This window comes from Drosophila sulfurigaster, chromosome 3 (assembly GCF_023558435.1).
Source record: "Drosophila sulfurigaster albostrigata strain 15112-1811.04 chromosome 3, ASM2355843v2, whole genome shotgun sequence".
NCBI classification, from domain to species: domain Eukaryota; kingdom Metazoa; phylum Arthropoda; class Insecta; order Diptera; family Drosophilidae; genus Drosophila; species Drosophila sulfurigaster.
The window spans coordinates 54,823,167-54,844,152 of NC_084883.1; the positions used below are offsets into that span (position 1 = coordinate 54,823,167).

General features: G+C 40.5%; 2 protein-coding genes across 8 annotated transcripts; both read right to left on the reverse strand.

Moving 5' to 3' along the window:
* Positions 1–6,843: 6,843 nt before the first annotated feature.
* On the reverse strand, positions 6,844–12,171 carry LOC133841629 (insulin-like growth factor-binding protein complex acid labile subunit). Its single transcript, XM_062274244.1, is given in 3 exon segments — positions 6,844–10,289; positions 10,292–10,471; positions 11,524–12,171. Coding segments are annotated over 3 exon segments (1,608 nt in total). The 5' UTR covers positions 12,148–12,171; the 3' UTR covers positions 6,844–9,485.
* A 530-nt stretch (positions 12,172–12,701) lies between these two features.
* Positions 12,702–18,758, reverse strand: LOC133841630 (phospholipid scramblase 2). Of its 7 annotated transcripts, none has more exons than XM_062274245.1 (6): positions 18,604–18,758; positions 18,329–18,553; positions 15,629–15,905; positions 13,627–14,117; positions 13,330–13,571; positions 12,702–13,203 (listed from the first exon to the last, which is right to left on the reverse strand). In XM_062274245.1, the coding sequence occupies exons 2-6, from the start codon at positions 18,473–18,475 to the stop codon at positions 13,128–13,130; spliced, it is 1,233 nt and encodes a 410-aa protein (XP_062130229.1). In that variant the 5' UTR covers positions 18,476–18,553; positions 18,604–18,758; the 3' UTR covers positions 12,702–13,127. The 7 variants fall into 7 exon arrangements, with proteins under 7 accessions (XP_062130229.1, XP_062130231.1, XP_062130230.1 ...); XM_062274247.1 differs by having other exon boundaries at positions 13,413–13,571; positions 18,604–18,756; XM_062274246.1 differs by having other exon boundaries at positions 18,600–18,729.
* Positions 18,759–20,986: the final 2,228 nt, after the last annotated feature.

Sequence of the window (20,986 nt, forward strand, 5' to 3'; positions counted from 1 at the left end):
CCCGGTTGACATGACCTGACCTGGCTGACACCGGTTACGACTGCTTGTCGTGGCCGGCAACTTAACTTCCGGACGCAAATTCGATTTTCGTCGCATTTTATTTTGATTTCAATTCAATTTTCCCGGCGTTTAAGCACGGTAAACAATAATTAGATGTGCCGTCCACTGATCCCCCGCATTTGCTCTAACTTTAAGACGCTGCAGGACCACAGTCGAAAAGTTGCTTCCACTCCCACATTGCCACATGGGTTAACTTGTGGTGGTCCAACGATGAGATTGCGTTCAGCTCGTTTCGATTTTGGCCAAAGTGCAGAATCAGTAAAATTAAATTGGATTTTCATTGTGACGAACTGGACAAGGCCGTTGCCCAGCAGCAGCAGCAAAAGCACCAAAAGCAGCAACAGCATCGCACTTGCGGTCAACCAACCCCCTCCGATTCCCTTAGTCACAGTTCCCTAGCCAGTTCAGTCGTCAGTCGTTGCCACAAACTTTTACTACTTTATAGCTTAAAGTTGAGGCTCCAACATAGGCCACCGCCACCGACTGTCACTTGGGCTAATGTTTTTTTAAACGCTGTTGCCGCTGGCAGCTGCCGCACGATTGGCAGCATAATTGAAAGTCTGCGATGGAAAATCGGTCTGCAGCTCCCAAACACCACATCAAAAATTATATGCTACCATTAATCGGTCGATAAAAGTGTGAAATTCAAGATCAATAAACTGAAATATAAAAAAATATTTTATAGCTCTTTTATGCGTAAGTTTTGCTCCAAAAGAAATTGACGAAATAATAATAAATTATTAATCGTAAATCGATCGATAGTCGTCATCAATAATCGAATACCAGACACTTAGTTGATCGATATATTGATCAAAATTTATATATCGAAACTCATTCATTTCTATATAAATTCGTAAATGGAAAATAAAATTCATTGATCATAAATCGATTGATATTAGTTGAAAATAATCGATTCAGTACCCGACACTTAAACAAAACTTTTGAATATCGATTGTGGGGACCGATATATCGATATATCGAAGCTCATACATTTTTATCGAATTTTGTAAATGAAAATTAAAAATTCATCAATCATAAATTTATCGTTATTTGTTGTAGATAATCTAATAAATTGATTATCGATACATAATGCCGATATATATCGAAAACATATTCATTTTTATATAAATTACTAAATGGAAATTAAAATTCATTGATTATAAATCGATGGATATTCGTTAAAAATAATCGATTACTAAGTACCCGACACTTAAACAAAACTATTAAGTATCGATTATGGAGACCGATATATCGATATGTCGAAGCACATACATTTTTATGGAATTTCGTAAATGAAAATCGAAAATTTATCAATCATAATTCGATCGCTATTTGTTGTAGATAATCCAATAAACTGAGTACACGACACTTAAACAATGCCATTGATTATCGATACATAATACCGATATATATCGAAACACATACACTTTTATCTAAATTCGCAAATGGAAATAAAAAAATTTAACAACGTTGCATCGAATCAACAAATCAATTGAATAAAAAAATGAATACCTGTTTGTCAACTTAAATCAAATAGAAGTGTAAAATTGATTTACGATAAATACATGCGTATAAATTATATAGTGCGTTTATTAACGATAATGTAGCACAATTCAAGTGCCAATTTGAATGTCCACTTGTCACAGTGGTCATCAAAACATTCGATTTGAGTGGAATTGAGTTGAGTTGAGTCTGTAATTCGATATTATTTGAGGACCATCAATTTCTTACGATAATAGCAGAGCATTTACATTGTGGAGCATTGGGAAATGTGAATTGAGAATTGAGCAATTGCATGGAAACGCAATTATTCTGTGTACTCACTGTGCCTCCCATCTCGCAGCAATAATAATTATTATTGATCGCATTTCAATTTGTTGTGCATTTTTTATGCCTCGCTTACAATAAAATCCATTTGCCGTCGAGCCGAAAATCAACGTTGACGACGGCAACAACAAAAAAAAATATCGAGGAGTATTCTCTCGTATATTGTTGATGATTTTACAAATGCGCTTAATGACATCGCCTTGCCATTTGCCAGGCAGCCTGGCAGCCAGGCAGCAATCGAGGTGGTTTCCCTACCGACCAAGCTATCCAAATATTTGCTTAAACGCTACGCACTGTGTGTGGCTTGTGATTGAAGCTTAATGCATATGAAATGGTAATTACGCATACGCCGCATTGTGCAGCGGAAGGAAGCCCTGCCACTTATTGTCGCACATTTATCTTATTAATAGCATGACGCACAATTTATCAAGCAGCTGGATAGAAGCAAAAGTAGAAGCAGACGAAGAGCTGTTCAATTCGAGATGTGACTGCGTTTGTCATTTCTATAATAAACTACGGGCCATTGACTGAACTGTATGAACAGTAAAAAAGCAGCCAACAGCAGTTTGACAGTTCTTCGAGTTCGAGTACGAGTACGAGTTCGACTCGCAAGTTCTTTTCTCTGTTTTCAGCGAGTCTAGACGCTGTAATTGTGGCCAGGCAAAAACGTTTGCTCATCCCACTCGACCCACTAGAGCTGTGGGCATTAATAGCACTAAATCAGCTTAGCTCCAATAAATCACCGAGTCAAGTCGCCAGACTTTAGTTTCTGACCTACCTTTTAAATCACAAGGTGTCACGGCAGACCGAGTGGGAGACAGGAGAGAGGAGAGAGGAACAACTGCTAACTGGTAGTAACTGGCAACTGCTTTGCGGTCATTTTTGATGAGGGTCGCAGGAAAGTATGCTACAAATACGAATACCAATTCAGAATTGAAGTTGTATTCGAATAGTTGAGGCTGACCACGTTTGAATGGGGTCAGCATAAACATGTTAGCGTCGTTAGCTTAATATTTATTTATTTATTTGGACAGTCCAACAGTTGTTCGCTTGTCACAGCCACAACAGTCGCAGCTTGATTTATCAACATTTTACATACGAGTGGGAAAGTGCTCTTCTTATACAATTTTGGGACACGTTTTTTCTCTCTGCTGTGCTGTGCTGTGCTTGTCGCCTGGCCAATTAGACGCAGCAAATAAATTGCTCAACAATGTGAAGCAAGTCGGAAATAAAACCAGGCTCATAGTTGCTTTTTTTGTTTCTATTTCTGGTCTTCTCCTTGTGGCTGCCACTGCAGTGGCCGTTAATTAAAAAGTTTTCATACAAGTTAATTGAAATAGATCTCGATTGGAGTTTTTATTGATATTTTGCTTACGCTGACGTTTGCCATTCGCTGTTCGCTGTTCGCTATTCTCAGTTCTCAGTTTGCTTTTGCTTTTGGCATTGCCTTTGCCTTTGCCGTTGCCTCAAAATGAAACTAAATAATTAGTTTGCTGGCCTCTTTTGGGTAAACTTTCTGGCATTTCAAGTGGCGAAGTTGCCTCGCAGACTGTTTGCCAACAACTCAAGTGGCAGCAGCAGCAGCAGGAGCAACAAGGGCTTCAAGCAAGCAAGCGAGCCAACAGTGGAAATGCCAAAAACTTAACACATTATGAGCATTTGGGCTCTTTAGCCGAATGCATTTGACATTTTCCTATTTCGATATTTACTTCTGCCCGCTCTCATTTCACATTACGTGTATCAGCAGCCAAGGCAAAGGCAAAGGCAAGGCAGCTGCTACATAAATTTTGAAAAGAGTTAAGAAGCAACTGGCATGCGAGCATAAACAATATATTAAAGGGCCAACCGACGAGCCACATTGCCTATGGCATGAACGGCGCATAAATAATATGAAAACAACTTTTATTTTTGTCAAAAGAGAGCGCCCCCAAGTGACACTCGAGGCACAACCTTTTGATAAGACTGGCCCACGAGAGGACCAGACCAGACCAGGCCAATAACAAAATCAATAATGATTTGGCCTGGCCCTCGACATCGACATCGACATCGTCTCCTTTCACTTTAAATAGAAAACGAAGCTTATACGACTTGCGCATACCCTGCTCAAGTTGCCAAAGTCAACAATGTCCAAGTTAATTGTTGATTTTAACCAACTTCTTAGCCACGTCTATAAACCCCATTACGCAGCGAGTCCAATGGCGACACTTGGCCGCCCATCAAAGCAAAGTGTTTTCCAACTTATTTTGCTTTCCCTCCACTGTGTTCTTTTTTATTTTTCGATTTTGTTGTTGCAACTTTGGTACGTGGCGCAGCTGCGGCTTTTGTGGCGCCTGCGGCAAACTTGTTATTGTTGTTATTTACTATTAAAGTTAGCCAGCGGCCTCTTGAATGTTCTTACTTTCAATGTTGCATGCTGCGCGTGAGAGTTGCAGCCAAGTGGCAAGTGGCAAGTGGTAAGTGGCAAGCAACAAAACATCGATTGGCTTTCCTAGTTTATGGGCAGCCGCAGCAAATTTCCATTTGGCCGCGTGATACGAGTAATCGTAATAAGCTTTATTCGCAATTAAATTTATTCAATTGCCGCGCAAATGTTTAAATGATGCGACAATTTGTGTTGCACACACACACACTTACACGCGCACCCATACAGACGCAGTTGAGTCTGGTGTGTTTGCGCCCAAAAGTAGGCAACTGTTTTTGGCATTTCGGCTGCGTTTTTCGCATGTTTAATGCAACTAATCAACATTAAGCCATGTTTAGGCAAACGACAACCGCCAGAACCGCATTGCCATTGTATTTGTGGGTCAGCCACACACACATACATATACTAGCGCACACACACACACATATATGCACGTACACACATTGGAAGTGCGGCAACTGTCGCTGTCACATTTACATAATTTCATTTGCAACAGATGCGAAGGCCAATTGCCAACAGTCGACACATTTCCATATCCATTCCCTCTTCCCCCTCCTCTCCACCCCTCTCGTAATTCTCTCAGCTCATTCCATCGTTGTTCCCTTGCCAATTCCCTCAGAAATAACGAGTATTACATGTTTTAATAAACAACATTATATTCAGCTGTTGATTTGCCGCGTCAGCTTAATGTGAGTACTCACATTCAAATGAATATTCATCAGTTACTCGCACTCACACACACACACTCACACTCATAATGTTAATATCTATGCGCCTATAAATAGATGCAGCCCTCCACTCGTGGCATGTTTGAATACCAACCGGAAGCTCTTTCATTAATTAAGTACGAATTCATTTTTTTCTTTCATTTTTTTTGCTCTGTGTTGCAAGTACTATGCAGCGTCGACTGTTGGCTTTAAGAGGGGACTAACGTGATGGATGTTGCATAGTTCTTCGCTGACTACACCTCTGCTCTTGCCACAAGACGCAGCAACATGACGTTGCCACAAAATGCCGCTCAATCTTGTTGAGTAAGCGCCACTAATTTGTTTTCTCTTCTTTTTTTTTAAGGCCATTGGCCTTTAGCTAGAGGTAGATGTGTGGCACCTCTTGCCTGCTGCTGCTGGTGCTTCAGTGTGGCATGCGTTGGTGGCATGCATAATTTATTGACCGCAAATTCGCATCGAATTGTGTTTGCACGTGTTTGAGGCTGCTGCCTCATTTTTGTGTGCCTCGTCTTGCGGCAGCTTTATTGAGCGCCGGCAACAAATGCTCTTTTAATAAGCACAGCATCCAGGCAGCCAGGCAGTCAGGCAGCTGCCTCTTTATGGAGAGACAGCAGCTATCCTCTGGGGTGCTCTACTCAAACTCAAACTCAAGGCTGCCCCATGCAATTTGGCCATTAAAAATCATTAGCAAAGGTATTTTGTGCCTGGCTCTCAGAGCCGATGAACAGTAACATTTTTGGGGGCAGGCAGCATCAAAATGAGGCAGCTGCCTCGATTACCTCAGCTGAATGTTGCATGCTGCATGCTGCATGCTGCATACTTTATGCTGCCAGCCAAGGCATTTTCATTAAATAAGCAGGCAAGTGGCAGCTGGTAGCAGGCGATGACATTGTGGCAATTTCAGTGTGCTGCACAAACACATACCACAAACACAAGCACACACACACACACACTCTCACGTTCACACTCTCGTTTGCGAGACAATTCCCCACTGGCAAAATGGAGTAACGTGCAGCCAGTTGCCGGCTTTCCAGGACTCTCAGCAGTCAAGACACAGATGAGACCAGCAAACTCTGCAGGATGCTATGTGAAAAACCTCAGGAAAGTTGTTGGTCAGATATCAATGCAAGACTGCAAAGTCAACTTTGTATCCGACTGATATCGAGAAGAATCCAGAGTTGATGAAGTGAAGCTGCGAAGAGCTAACAACATTGCGATTGTATTTGCATGCATGTTGACCTTTAAAAAAAAAAGATAAATTCAAGCCTCGTTAAAGTGCTTCTGAATAAGAAGAATGCTTTTGACTAAAGTAATACTCATGCATCATTTTCAAACAGGTATTTGAGCAGAATTAATTCATCACAACTGTTGAAAGTAAATGTCAAAGTTGAATTGTTTATTTTGAAGGAATTCAAACAAATAAAGCACACAACATACATATGTATAAAAGTATGTCTAAAATAACTTAAGCGAAGCCAAATTTTTTTGTTTAGCAAAAGTCTAGAACACTTTGTTAGTCCTAATTGTTATTTCTTTATAACATGAATAACACATATTTATTTCAATTTATTTGTAACACAAAAAAAGTTTAACTGGTTTGTAAAATTAGTAATTATACATATATTACAAATTGGCACTTTTAAATTGCTTCAAGCTTTGCCATTTTGGAAATTTAATTTTGTTTTAACTTTAACTACTATGAAAGCATACAATTCTGATTCTATTAATCATTTCGACTTTTAAAATCAGGCCTAACCTGAATTCAATTTTAGTTTATGTAGATCTTGATCTGATTGATTGAAATTACTTTCTAATGTTAAAGATATATGCAAATCCTTATCGAATTGATGGAAATTACCTTTTAATACTAAAAGACATCAGTTTAACTTCATTCCCCACTTTGATTTCATTTGACTAAACAGGTAAAGCTTCCCTTACTAAATAGAGCGTGATTGCAGAACTCTCTGGAGGGAAAAGACTTGCCCACAAGGGAAGCGATGGCCACAAAATCAAATGCAATAACTGCAACTGTGGGATAATTACAAATGCATAGAGAACCACACGAACCACGAAAATGTGTATTGTTATTTCAAGTGGAGTCTGTGCCACATCCGGATTCAAATCCGGCATTTGCATGATGCTTAGTTTGCGATTTGATTTTCATTTTTGTGGCCGTAAACTAGTTGCATTAGAATGTGGGATTTAAACAGCATACAAAATTGTCATGCTAATTGCAGTAAAAATTGTAAAATATTTGCCAAATATTAATATAAATTGCGACATAAAGTGTGGTGCAATGCGGAGCCACAAAAATGTAATTAGCTTCTGAACGCAATTAATTTCGAAATGCTGCAAATGAAAATTGGGCTGGCCAAGAGGCCACTCGATAATTCCGATTTGAGAGTCACACCACAGCAGCAGCAGCAGCATAGACAGCAGCAAAAAGCACTTCACACACATCAAAAGCAGAGAGCGAGAGAAAATATTGAATTTAGAAAATATTACGCATACGCAATGTGCACCTGAACGTGCATGGTAAAATTTAAAGTCTCCAATGTTTGAACAACGACAAAACTTAGGCCAGCAAATTGATGGGACTGTGATGTCTCTGACAGCACTGAACGTCATTTCATTTTGACGAGGGTTCAATATTTGCCACACTGTGTGCAACAAGTGTGTCAAGCAAAGCAAGAGAGAGAGAGAGAGAGGGAGAAGACATCGAAGCGAGACGAAATGAACGCCTGCTGTTTTCAGTTATCAAATTGTGCAAACAAAACTTTGTACCTAAATTAATTGAAAGGACTTTGTCCAGGTTTCTTAGCATTGCTGTCGACCGCAAAATTCATAAGAAAATTGTTGCCCAAAAACCTGTGGAAAACCTGTGGAAAAAGTTTACGCCTTTGACTTGCAATGATTGGGACAACCGAGAACTCAACCAGGTGTTGAACAATTTCAACCCGAAAGCGAAAGCGACAAAAAAGAACCGCACCAAAAATGTAATGTAATTAAATTAACATTTTTGTGCAAGCAAACTTTGATGAGACCCACATAACGAAGTGCAGAAAGAAAGAAAACATCACTGCTTAGCTGTAATCTCCGGCTAGCCTCGACACGGCATAAAGAACTTTTATTGTCGCTGTCGAGTTGCTAGGATCCAACATCCTTTTTGTCTGTATGTGTGTGTGTGTGTTAGGCAAGCAGGCAAGTTAAGCTGCCTGTCTCTCACTTCATTCCTGGCGGCTGCTCCGCTTGCTAGCTAGCTCGCTCGCTTGCCATAATTGCCGCATTCAGCGCAGTGCGTATCTGTGTCCTTATTCCATGTCCTGGCTAAGGCTCCAACTACAGCTCGTGGCTCATGGCTTTGTCTGTGCGCATTGGTGTCGGCTTTTGTCACCTGTGCGTGTGAATGCCTCGAATACTTGTGCTGGCTTTTCAATGCAGTTGCGTGAATATGTTGAAGTTGAACTACTTATTTACCAACAAGTGCCTGCCAATGTGAATTCGTGAATGTGAATGTGAATGCGAGTGTGAGTGTGAGTATGAGTGTGTGCGTGTGACCTGAGCATAGTTATTCATTTTGAATACTTTTCACGGTCTGCATATTTGCTTTATGAGAATCAAAAAGTGCGGAAATGCGAAAAACGCCTCGAAAGTGCGCAAATAAATTTGAAAAGTGAATCATTAATTTTATTTCTACTCGTATTAAGTGAATTTACACATTTTTGTGTGTCAGCATTATTAATTAATCGATTGGCTTATGTTAAATCATAAATCGGCATTTTAGCGCCATTTACCTGTATAATTTATTCATTATTCATTCTCTGATTTTTCAACTCACTCGCAATTGCGCAATCTTCAAAATTCACTAACAATTCCCACAGCTCAATTTTCCACGCTTTTTCCGCTCGCGTCCGCCGGAAGTTTGCTTAGCTTCCTTTGCTGCTCTTCTTCTTCTTCTGACACCCATTCTGACACCCATTCAATCAATCATTTATTCATTAAGTCATGGCCAGCTCAGACTACCTCAGGCCTCAAACTGCCTCAAAACAAATCGCACAATTTTAATAAAAATTCTTACGTTAAATTACGCTCGACAATCGAGAATGTCGTGTGAAGCATTTCATTCCATTCCTCTCTGTGTCATTGTCATTTGTCCAACTGTTCGCCTAAGTGGTGTTAAGTATTTGAAAATCTGTGCCATTGCTTTCCCTCTCCCCCTACTTTCCACTCCCCCCACTTCCGGTTTGTTGTGTGGCTTCTTTCTGTTTTATTGTTTTACGACAGTTGGCCAAATACTTTGGCCAGCAAAACTTTTGCGCCTGATGGTCATTCATTTGTCTGTGATTTACGAAGGCCACAACACTCCAACCTCCCACCTCCAACCATCCTGACTTAGAGTCTCCACTAGCATTTAGTGCTATTGATTTATGGCTCCATCGTCAGCCACCTCAAATCTCCTCATAGCTCTCAACAATGCGGTGCGCGCGCACCGCCTCCAAGTCCCTGATGCATTGTCCAAGGGGCGTGACAACGCAGAGTGCTTTCCGGCCACTGTAGTAGGCGCTGTTGGCACTCGCATAGCTCACGCCACGGCCATGCAGCCAGGCTGTAAGCTCGTCGAGGCAGAGGCACTGCCAGGGATTGCCCTCGATGCGGATGCGACGCAGCTGCGGCAGCTCCAAGGTGGCAGGCAGAAAGGTTAGCTGATTGTTGTTGATATCCAGCTCGCTTAATTTGTCCAGCGTGTCGAGCACATCCCGCTCGATATCCGTCAGGCGATTCTCACTCAGCGACAACAGCTGCAGGCGACGCAGTGGGGCAACCATGCGAATGTCTAGAGAAATCAACTTGTTGCGCCCCAAGCGCAGCTGTTGCAAGTACGGCAGCGAGGAGAAGGCCAACGGATGCAGTTGCTCGATGTTGTTGTGACTTAAATCAAGCTGAATTAGTTGCCGCAACACTCGGTCGCCAAACACATTTGCCGACACTTGTTTGATGTTGTTCTTGCTCACGTCGAGCAACTGCAGCGAAGTCAAATAGCCAAAAACTCCATCGGGCAGCTGTCGAATACTGTTGTCCTGCAAGTGCAGCGATTTCAATTTGGTCAGACCTCTAAAAGCAGTTGCAGAGATCTTTGATATTTGATTGTAGTGCAGATCAAGTGACTCCAGATGTTGCAACCTGTTGAAGAGTTCTTCCTCCAACACTTTCACATTATTTGCACTGTAGTCGAGCACTTGCAGCAGAGTGAAACATCAGGCGCTGGACCCACGAATAGATTCCGTTGTATTGTGTAGATGTTGTTGTTCGACACGTTGAGCACTCGAAGTCGAGGCAGGGAATAGAAGATGGCCATGTCCAGCGTCTCCAGCCAATTGCTGTGCAAATGCAGCTCTTCCAGCTTTGGCAATCCACGCAGACGACACCAAGGGAACTAAAAGAGAAGGGAATGATTAACTAAAGTCAACTATAAACAGGCGAGAAATCAATTAAATATAGAAAAATATTATGAAAATCAATATTATTTTTAACTATAAACAGTCAATAAAATAAGTAAATTTAGAATTAAATTGAATAGAAGAAAGCAAATTAAATGTTAAATAATGCAATATGAATGTAGAGTTAGAAATTGTTGAATTTAGCAATTAAATTAAATGCAGTCAAGAAGGTCGAAAGATTGTACTCTTAATTCATGCAGTTCAGGTAAAAGAAGTAAGAACTCTACAGTCGAATGTGCTCAACTGTGAGATACCCGTTACCTAACAGTGCGATATTATTCTTTAAATATGCGAAATTAGTATACCGCACAAATACTAAAATATACCAGAGGCTGTAATTGGTATATTTATATAGTACTACATTCAAAATATACTATACAGTTCAGTCTCTGAGATCTAGATACAGATGGACGGACAGACAGACAGACATGGACATAGCTATATCGTCTCGTCTGCTGACGCTGATCAAGAATACTTTATGTGTTCGGAATACCTCCTCCTGAACACACAAATTGATAATACCCCTCTACACTATGGATAGCGAGTTTAAAAAGCAAAAAATTGGTACAAATTTAGATATTAAGTTGTATAGGAGAAAGCATCCTGAAAACTAAATATTACAATTTAAATTTTGAACAAGAAAGTATTGTCTTTAACAATCAAATTAAATGCAGTCGAGAAGGTTGAATGCTTGTGCTCTTAACTTGTATAATAAAAGTGATGGAAATATTAAATTATTATTGGCAATAATGATGAGTAGATTTAACAGCTGTAAAGTATTTCACATAAAATATGCAATGCATAACAAAATAAAAAGGTTTAGAGTGTGTTGCTTACATTAAACAAAAGTATACAATAATCATAGATTGTCAATAATTATAATGTAGATGCAAATATCGACTGAAGTATTTATATTCCTTCAAATTGATTTTATTTGTTAATTATTATAGTTCGATTAACGTATTTATTTATTATTGTTCATACTTACATCTCGCACATTGTTGTTGCTGATGGATAAATAACGCAGATTGGCATTGCTGCCAATGGTTATGTTCTCCTGCTCATTGGTGCTGAGGTCGAGGTGCTGCAAGTACAGTTGCCCCTTGAAGGCATCCGGCTCGACGCTGGCTATTGCATTATTCGAGAAGTTGGCGTAGACGAGATTTGACAGCTGCTTCATTAGTGTGCGTCCAATGAACTGCAAGTCATTGTGGCTGACATCCAAGCTGACCAAAGACGCATTGTCAGCAAAGTGCTTAGCGTGCAGCTCATCCAATTCATTGTGTGATAAGTTGAGCTGTTGCAGTGCTATTAAATCTCTCAAGCCACGTTCGCCCAGCGACACTCCTCCTGCCTCCGATAGATCCAGTTGACGCAGTTTCGACATCTTGTCCAGAATTTGGTCATCAGTTTCGATGGCCTTGTGACCGTTGACAATTTTCACGCTTTGCCAATCCTCTTGCACATAATGCTGCAGTTGCTCAAAGCTCTCGATCTCATAGCAAACATAGTTCTTATGGGATAACTCTTCGCATTCCTGAACATCTTTTGTGCGTACATCAGAAATTGTGAGACTAACTAAAACTAGGACTAGAACTTGTCGCGACTGCATTGCGAATTCAACTGAAACATCTTAAAACGCAGAACTCAGTGCGTAGCTTTGTTTATTTTTAGTTGCACTTCAAAACTCGTTTCGAAGCCGGTTTCCAATCACAGTTGATGCTAATTGCAGGATGGCTTAACCCATAATCAAAAGAACAACCTTTTCATGTGAACGACAAGAAGATTGTGTTTATTATATCTGATTGATTCAACATATCTCATAGATGCATAGTTCTATCCCTGATTCCTTATGCCTTCACTTTGAACAATGGTTATATATATTCGAATATACATATATCTACAATATACATCGGTTATACACAATGTTTACATCAAAATTGTAACTTGGTTACTTCGTTTAACTGGCAATAAGTTGATTAACATGTTTACACATAAATAAATACATCAAGGAACCTACCGAGTACATATTTATATATTATATTTGTCTCTGCCAACAATCAATAGATACAATAAATACATCAAATATATATATCAATATTCTTCAAGCTACTAAATAGTATAATAATAAAATACATGTGTATATACTTTCGATTCATACAAATATTTTGATTTATGCTTATACTTAAGCATTTCGTTTATTGTAGACATTAAGACACTCAAATGTAGATCCATAGTTAAAGTACATTTTGGACATTTCCGTTTTCTCCTGATTATTCATGTGAAATACTTATTCGAAATGTTCTGAAGACAGCAGTTGGTCATAAATTCATAGAAAAGTCAAATACAAAAATGCTTATAACTAAATAATAATATTTAAGTTGTATTCCGGTCTCGACAAACAATAATAATATCTTCAAACTGTGTTGTTGCTTCTAGCAAATATTTAAGGTAGAACAATGATTGAGAAACTTGGTTATTTCAATGCAGCTTCGGTTTGCTTTGGCCATAGGAGACTAGTTTGCGATAGTTGATTTCAACGATTAAGCTTTTAGAGGAATAAAAAGTCTATACACGCTAAAGGATATTTAATTATACACGGAAGCCGCTAAAACATTCCAGGTCGATCCGATTCGCGATTTCCGGACTTCTCAAAGAACATTGCATCCTAAAAGAAATAAATAGCAAACATTATCAAGGGCAAATTAATTAAATTGCGGATAAAGCTGATTCAGTAGCAAAGTAAATTGAAGCTTGGACTGCGGATGGGGGGCTGGGGTGGAAATTCTTTTACCTCGTCAGCCGATGTGTCATGAGTATTAAACGAAAGAACTGAATGATACAGACTGCAATTAGATAACAATGGATGATGCTTACAATGAGGAACGTGGCGCCCAGCAGCACGGCTTTCATGCGAACATCCAAGTCAAGTGGAAAAGTGATGCCAAAGAAATCGGCATCCGTGAAGATTTCACGAGCCAAACCCGACCACTGCTTGGAGATCTTTCCCACCTTCTCGCCGGTAAGCGAGACAATCTGTAATTGAAAATCGTATTTAAAACTGGCTTATAAACAGAGTGCAGCTACTCACATTGAACTCGACATCGCCGCAGAGCGAGAAGGTGCAGAAGGGACCTTCGATGCGGAGCACAGTGTCGCCCAGGTGATTGAGAATACGGAACGAGGGCGAGCAGATGGACCACTCCTGCTCGATGGAGCCAATGGGATTGCCGGGTGGGGCCGACACCTCCATGGTCTGCAGGCAGCAGGGGAAGCAACAGGCCGAGCATGCCAATGGACGGTACATGTGAATGACCTCTTGCTGGTAATTATCAAAGACTTTCATATCGAAGGGGCGAGCCGGACCGCAACAGTTGCGGGTGCAGCAATCGTTGTCCTCAGCCGCAAAGTAGACCTTCTGGCCGAGCGCGTTTTTGATTGAAAACTTATTGTTGGTCTCGAAGCCGGTGAATGCCTCGAGCAGCTCCACCTTCTGCTTAACTAAAAGCTGGTCGATACTCGTAAGGTATTCCAATCCGCGCGGACAGTTCGGAATTCCTGTAGGTATACTCATCCAGTCGCCTGTGGAAAAAAAAACACAACAACATTAATCAAAGTATGCGCACAAATTGTAAAATTCCTTCGTCAAACGTGGGCGGCCCACAAAAGCGTGTCAATTGGTCAATGTCGCCGTCATTGTCGTCGTTACTGTCATCGTGCCAATTGCTCAACGTCATATGGAAACTGCCTAATTGAGGGCATTTACAATGGACCGCAAACGAACCCGAGACCGAGCCCGACCCCGACCTCAGGCATGGCGGGTTATTGTGATGTTTACGCCACTCAACGAACGCTGCTTGATTTTATATCTAATCTTGGCACGGCCTTAGATAACTTTTACGACACATCCAATATACCCATCAAGAGTCCCGACGAATTTATAATTTCATCACAATGGAGAGGCGGCTATCTTTGGCACGTATCTCTCTCTGTCTCTCAAGATGTAATATATCTTTTTTATGGCCTCAGCTGGGATTAAAGTAACCTTGAAGGGTTGCCATTTCATCATTTCAATCTCACCTCTTGTCCTCATCACTCATATAGAACTCGTAGCCCTTGCGCTTGGCCGATTTATTCAATCGCATCGTGTGTCTGAACTTCTTGGGCAGCGGTTTGTTGGCCTCGCGGCAGACCAACTGCTTCAGAGTCTGGGATCTGGTGCAGAAATAGCTGTACTTGTTGTACAGTGTGTGCCAAATGAAGCGCAAGACTTTTGACCCACTGCTGACGCCAGACGCAGCCTCAGCTGTTGGTGTTGCGCCCTCTCTCTGGTCCCCCGAGTCGGCTTTGGTTAGATCCAATGTGGAGATGTAATTCGAGCTGCAAGCTGGAACTGCAACTGCGGTTGCCACTGCGACCGACTGTGGCATCGTTGAACGAGATTTGAACGAGAATTGGAACTGACTAAATGCGACTGCTCTCGATGCTGCTGCGAACCGAACTAAGTTGTCGTGCCGGAAAAATCATCGTTGTAGCATCAACATAGCCGAACGTGTTTTAAATAGCGCTTTGTATTATTTTATTGGTTCAATTAAGGCGATAAGACCGACTGTCCTCCTCCCTTCTTCTCCTTCTTCTCCTCCGCTGGCTGAGTAAACGCGTTTGGTGTGTAAACAACACAACCAACAATGACAATGACAACGAGAACAACGATGATAACTTCCAGCTGATAGCTCATATCATAAGAGGTGTCTTTTGGTTCGCATCTCGGTAACAAATTTACACAGAACACATCTCACTTCAAATATTTACAGTTCTGATTTTGGGGTGCTAATAGAAAACTATGCTTTGAAGTCTGCCGCTGCCGTTGCATCTGCAGTTGAAGGTGATGTTAACCACTGTGCAGCCAGTCAACGTGGTTCATTGGCAGTGGACTTGTGATTATCACCACGACAGTGCAATGACATCGATCTCTGCTCTGTTTTGAGCTGTGCTCTGAGCAGAACTCGTTCGTCATTGATTGTGTTTGTTTCGTTTGCATATTATCAGTCTGCTGCTGATTGTCAACTGTCCCCATTTCTAGCATTGCTCACCTCCTGGTCCACCCTGCTGTGGCTGACCCGGCTGCATGCCTGGTTGCGTGATAATCGGCTGTCCAGGCGGTCCATATGGTTGTGGTGGCCCTGGAGGCTGTGCCGGTCCAGGTGGATAGCCATAGGGCTGAGTCACTTGCACTGGACCTCCTGGTACTCCGGCGCCAGCGCCAAACGGAACTGGAGCTCCTCCTCCTCCTCCTCCGGTGTTGTAAGCTTCTGAGTACGGCATTTGTGGAACTGGAGCGTATCCTTGAGGCGCAGGCGGTGCAAAACCCTAAAGACATACATTCGATATTATTTCTGTTCACAAATTCTATGTGTGTGGAGTTTAATTCACTTAGTTGACCACAACGTTGAGTGCATCGATGAGGTGCATTGTGCATTATGAATTAATCATTCACTTAGTTGACTGCATCGATAAGTTGCACTGAATTAATCATTCACAAGTTTCAGACACTATCTAATCTACGAAGTCAATAAATAATTTATTGTGCCTTGCGTAATAACTTCGTTTTTTAATAAGTACTAAATAAATAATAAAGATTTTTATTTTACAAACAAATTCACCTTACTTTTTACCCACAGTAGAACATAAGTGATTAACTTTTCTGGTGTTAATATTCTTTAATTGCTAATATAGAATATATAAATATATTTTATGAGAACAGAGATAATTATTCTCCATAACTAATAATAACACAACACACTAAAGCAATAAGCTTTTTATAAAAATGCTATTAATCATTTGTCAATCTTTTCTGAATATGTGTACTTTAAAAAATACAAAGTAAACAATTTGGTTTCATTTTTTTGTATTATGTCATTAGATAACAAGTAAAAGCGCTTTATTCAAATTTGCTTGAATACGAGACACACGAGTCTTTAGTCAAATGGCATTTGAATATGCAATTGTGCTTAACTTTGGGAGAATCAAATACTAAAGAGTAAAATGGCAAAACAACAATATAAATATTTATATACTTGTGTATTTTGACAAATTGCAAACTACACATATAAACACACTCAAGCAAAATGTTTTCCTCCTCTAAAATATTGTTCTTAAAACACATTATTCTTTCTCGCTTCTTCTTAAAACACTTTTAAAAATGTATACTTTATACTTGACGAGGTAAACCATTTACTTTCAAATAACAAATATTGTTAAAATCGAATACAAGATATGCGGGCCACTTAATTTTTAATCACAAGCAGTACACATAACTTATCTCATGTTATACACAATATACTCAAAACAATTCTTTTAGTTCTGGATTCTTATCAAAGATTCATGAAAACTACGAAAGCTATGTTGTAGGAATTTGTTAAACACACTGTCTAAAATATTGTTTTATTTCTGGATTCTCATGATTCATAAAAACTACGAAATCTATGTTGTATGAATCTTTTTAACACACTGTCAAAATATATAGTTCATACCGAAACAAATATTCAACTTTTCTTATGTATAATATTCCAAATAGAGCAAACCACTCTGTTCAGCTAAGCAAGTTAAACTGATTTAATTGATTTCTTGGTAATCTATGTCGATGCAGATAAGGCTTTTGTCAGTTCCGTCTGCTATATCAGATAGCATATAAAGAAACGATCGTGCAAGAATCAATGTTCCGTATGAACTTTGTTGTTTCATGAAATATTATCTGTGCGTGCTCCGAATAAATAAATAAATAATAAGTTCCTTAATAATCTTATGATGAGATCAGAGACTCTCTATCTAAAGAAGAGTACATATTTATTTCGAATTTCACAGTTCAAAAACTGCTCGAAATGCAACTTGTTATGCTTGAGCACAATTCATTCTAAGAATTAGGTTTCTATATCTATGGGTATCATTTTTTCATGAGAACTTTTATGTGGCGAGCAGCAAACTCACCAATTAAAATATCTCCTTGGAATTGCGCAGTATTAGCAAAAGCGAACGGGAATTGCTATTTTATACTATATTGTGAAGATCCGGGAGAAATAAAATATGATGCTGCTGGGTGCAAATTCAAACGAAGACTGCTGATTATTTTCTTCGATTGTTCTAGCGACTTGTTTTCGGCACTGCCCCAAAAAACCAAAAACGCATGAAACCAGTTAACAATTAAATACAGAAATAAAATTAGCTGACTTTCTATCTACACATATGTTAATTAATGACATTTGGAAATAGCAGAGAAATTGCATAAGCGCAATTTGTACTTACACTGAGAACTTGTGAACTTGAAATGGCTTTTTAATTTAGAAAACGAAACTCTTTGCGGTAGCAATATTTTCGACTAAGTGAATCAAACTGAAACAAGAACTAAAATAATAGAGGGCAATGTGTTCAGCGGTTTTGAGTGACGTCATATAACGGAATATTCGCTAATCTTTTTTATATCCACAAGCCGCCAATCTTAGGTTAATACACACACACACAATGGTTTGCTTTGTTCATTGTATGTGTATTTTTGTGTGTATGAATGTATTGCTAATGTTGGACGGACAACGCCCCCAAAAAACTACATAATTGGTTGGCTGAGGTGGCAGTCCTACACACATACATACAAACATACATTGTTGCTGTGTATTATTTTCCTTTCGAATGGTGTAGAACTTATGCACTAGCGAATTCGCTATACCGAAAGGAAGCAATGTCAGTGCTCCATGGAGTGTAGCGCATTGAGCGCCAACGCCCCCTTTATTAATACTCACATAGTTAACAGGCTGCGTCGGCGGCCCTGCTGGTGGATACGGTGCACCCGGGGGCGGGTATGGGGTGCCGCCATCAGCTGGTGGAGCATTTGGCGGATAGTAGCCGGGTGGCACGTATCCCCCTTTATTGATGTTGTTCATGTTCATGCTTCGGTTTGTTTTGGATGCTTTTGTTTAGTTTGTTGTGCGTCGATGCTGGGAAGATCAACGGAAGCACACCGCAAGCTGAAATGTTATTATTAGAACACGTTTTGCATTGTTTATACACCACATACCGTTTTCACTCGCTTTTTTTGTTGGTAAATATTTATTGTGCAATTAATTAATATGTGTATTCCAGAATTTCTTGTTTTTCTCTTTTTGCAGAGCTTTCTGAAAGCTATGACAGCTCAGCTGAGACCAAATGAAGAATTTACAAAGATATCTCTCTGAATGCCGGCTAAATATACCGAAATAAAAAAATCCCTCAAAGCGTCACCTGGTTACTCTTCAATATATTTTTCAGTATATTTCGAAACGTATATAAAAAGGCGCGTATTTTAAAAATCAAGCGAAAACGAAACATCTGTTATAGACACAGTTAATATCGTGTAGCAGCCAACAGATGTCGCCACAGCGCAAGCAAGCGAGATATAGATGGCGCCAGGCAAAAGTATATCGCACTGCCTATCCATAGATGGCGGTAGTGAAAAATTCAAAATTGGAATTGTCGTTAATTTCAAATTGTTTCTTGACATGGAAAAGTTTATTAATAAAATACATGATCAATATTTGTTAATGATTTAATCTTATCTATATTTGTGAAGTTTTGTTCATCTGACCAAATAAATGCACTTCATGAATTTAGCTGCTTTTTCGTATCAACAAAACCGCCATTTTCACACACACACACACTTACATACGCACATACACACTATTACACTCCGCATTTTTTCTAATGCGCAAATTCTATGCGAGGGTGCGAGAGCGACAAGGAGAGGAAGAGGGAGACATGGAGTGAAAGAGAGCATTGAGCATTGAGAGGGTGGCGTAGTTAGCGCACATAAAAAATGGCGGTTTCCGACGCAGGCAAACATAGAAAAAAATTGCCGGACGAGAAAACGTCCCGTTGCCCGCCACCCCTGCTAACTGAGGGAGTGCGAGAGAGTGCGAGCGAGAAAGCGAGAGCAAGCCAGTGAGGGAGTAAGGGAGAAGGAAAGGTTAGCTAAAAAAAAATGCCATAAAAAATACAGGAAAAAAACATAGCAAGCAAAATCCACCCCGTAGCACAGGAACAACAAGCAGACGTCACTCACACACACACACACACGTACACATTGACATCGTAATTACCAATACAAATGCAAAGTGCGCCGCAGCAATCGTCATCATCATCATCATTTGGAAGAACGCCCCGCTCCCTGCAGCCACCCACTAGATGGCGCTTTGCTTTGCTTTAGTTGCTCCTCCTCCTGCCCACGCTCCTCACGACCCAGCAGCAGGTCAGGGCAAAGGCAAAGCCAACAAACCGAAGAGCGAAAAAAGAATGAAAGAAAGAAAGAAATAGTTGAAATGAGCGCCTTAATGCGCCATATAACGCGATATTAATGCAGTTGTATATGTGACTGTATGTGTTTGTGAGTTGCGAATGTGCGGGTTGTGTGTGTGTGAGAGAGAAAGAGAGGGAGAGAGTTTAGCACATTCAATTAGTTGCCATTGCTTTTGGCTTGGCAACAGCAACAGTAAAGCAAAAGCAAAGGCAAGGGCAAAAAAAAAGCAGCAACTACTCGACAACAACAACAACAACAGCGACGACAGCGAGCATCATTTTTGCGGTTGGCAACCAACACAAAAGCGCCTCTTCCCTCTCTACCTCCCCCTTGGGCTTTTGCTGCCACCCACAGACGACCTCGACCTCAACTCTTTGCTGCAACCAAATCCAAAGCCAACTGGCGGCAGCAGCTGTCGCTTCAGTGCATCAAAATCTCGAAAAATCAGGCAGCCGGCAAACATAATGCAGCGCGCGCTTCATGCGGGTTGCTGCCCACCAGCCCACCTGCCACGCCCACCTACTCCTCCCTCCTCTCACATCGATTGTAGTGGGAGCAGAGCTCTCAGGGATCAGCGCTCAGCTCTCAGCTCATTAGCCGCATTCGTTGCGTCTTTAAAGTTTATCTCTTTCTGTTTATTTATGGCCAACTTCAACTAATTTATCTGTTTTGTCCACTTTGGTCCGTTATCGAAAGCAAAAGTCGCCTTCAATGAGCTGTTGTGGCCATAAATCAAGTTTCCCAGAGCTTCTAATACGCCAAGCTGATCTTTTTGCATTTTTATTGTGTGAGCGAGCGACAGACAGAAAAAACATCTGCTGCCTCGCGATGAGATACTTTCGATATCTGTAAGATACGACAAACTCCTTCCACAGACTGCGAATGAATGATGTTCCAATGATCCAATGATCCAATGTTGCGATGTTCCTTTGTCCCTTTTGGCGCGTGTCCATTCCGAATGCCGAATTCACATTCACATTCACGTTCGAATGATGATGACCGACATCTGATAGACAGATTGATGAGAGTTCGATAAACTTAAAGAGGACAACAAATAACGCAGACTGCATCGAATCAAAATAAACAAGGCGACAGTCGAATGTGAAGCTAAACACTAATTTCTAAATAT

What these genes read in the sequence shown, in the direction of transcription:
- LOC133841630 (XM_062274245.1), bottom strand. Translation starts at nt 18,475, where the DNA reads ATGAACATGAACAACATCAATAAAGGGGGATACGTGCCACCCGGCTAC. An exon ending in ACAGCAGGGTGGACCAGGAG is followed by an intron (nt 14,118 to 15,628) that starts GTGAGCAATGCT and finishes TTTTTTCCACAG; the next exon opens with GCGACTGGATGAGTATACCT. An exon ending in ATGACACATCGGCTGACGAG is followed by an intron (nt 13,204 to 13,329) that starts GTAAAAGAATTT and finishes TATTTCTTTTAG; the next exon opens with GATGCAATGTTCTTTGAGAA.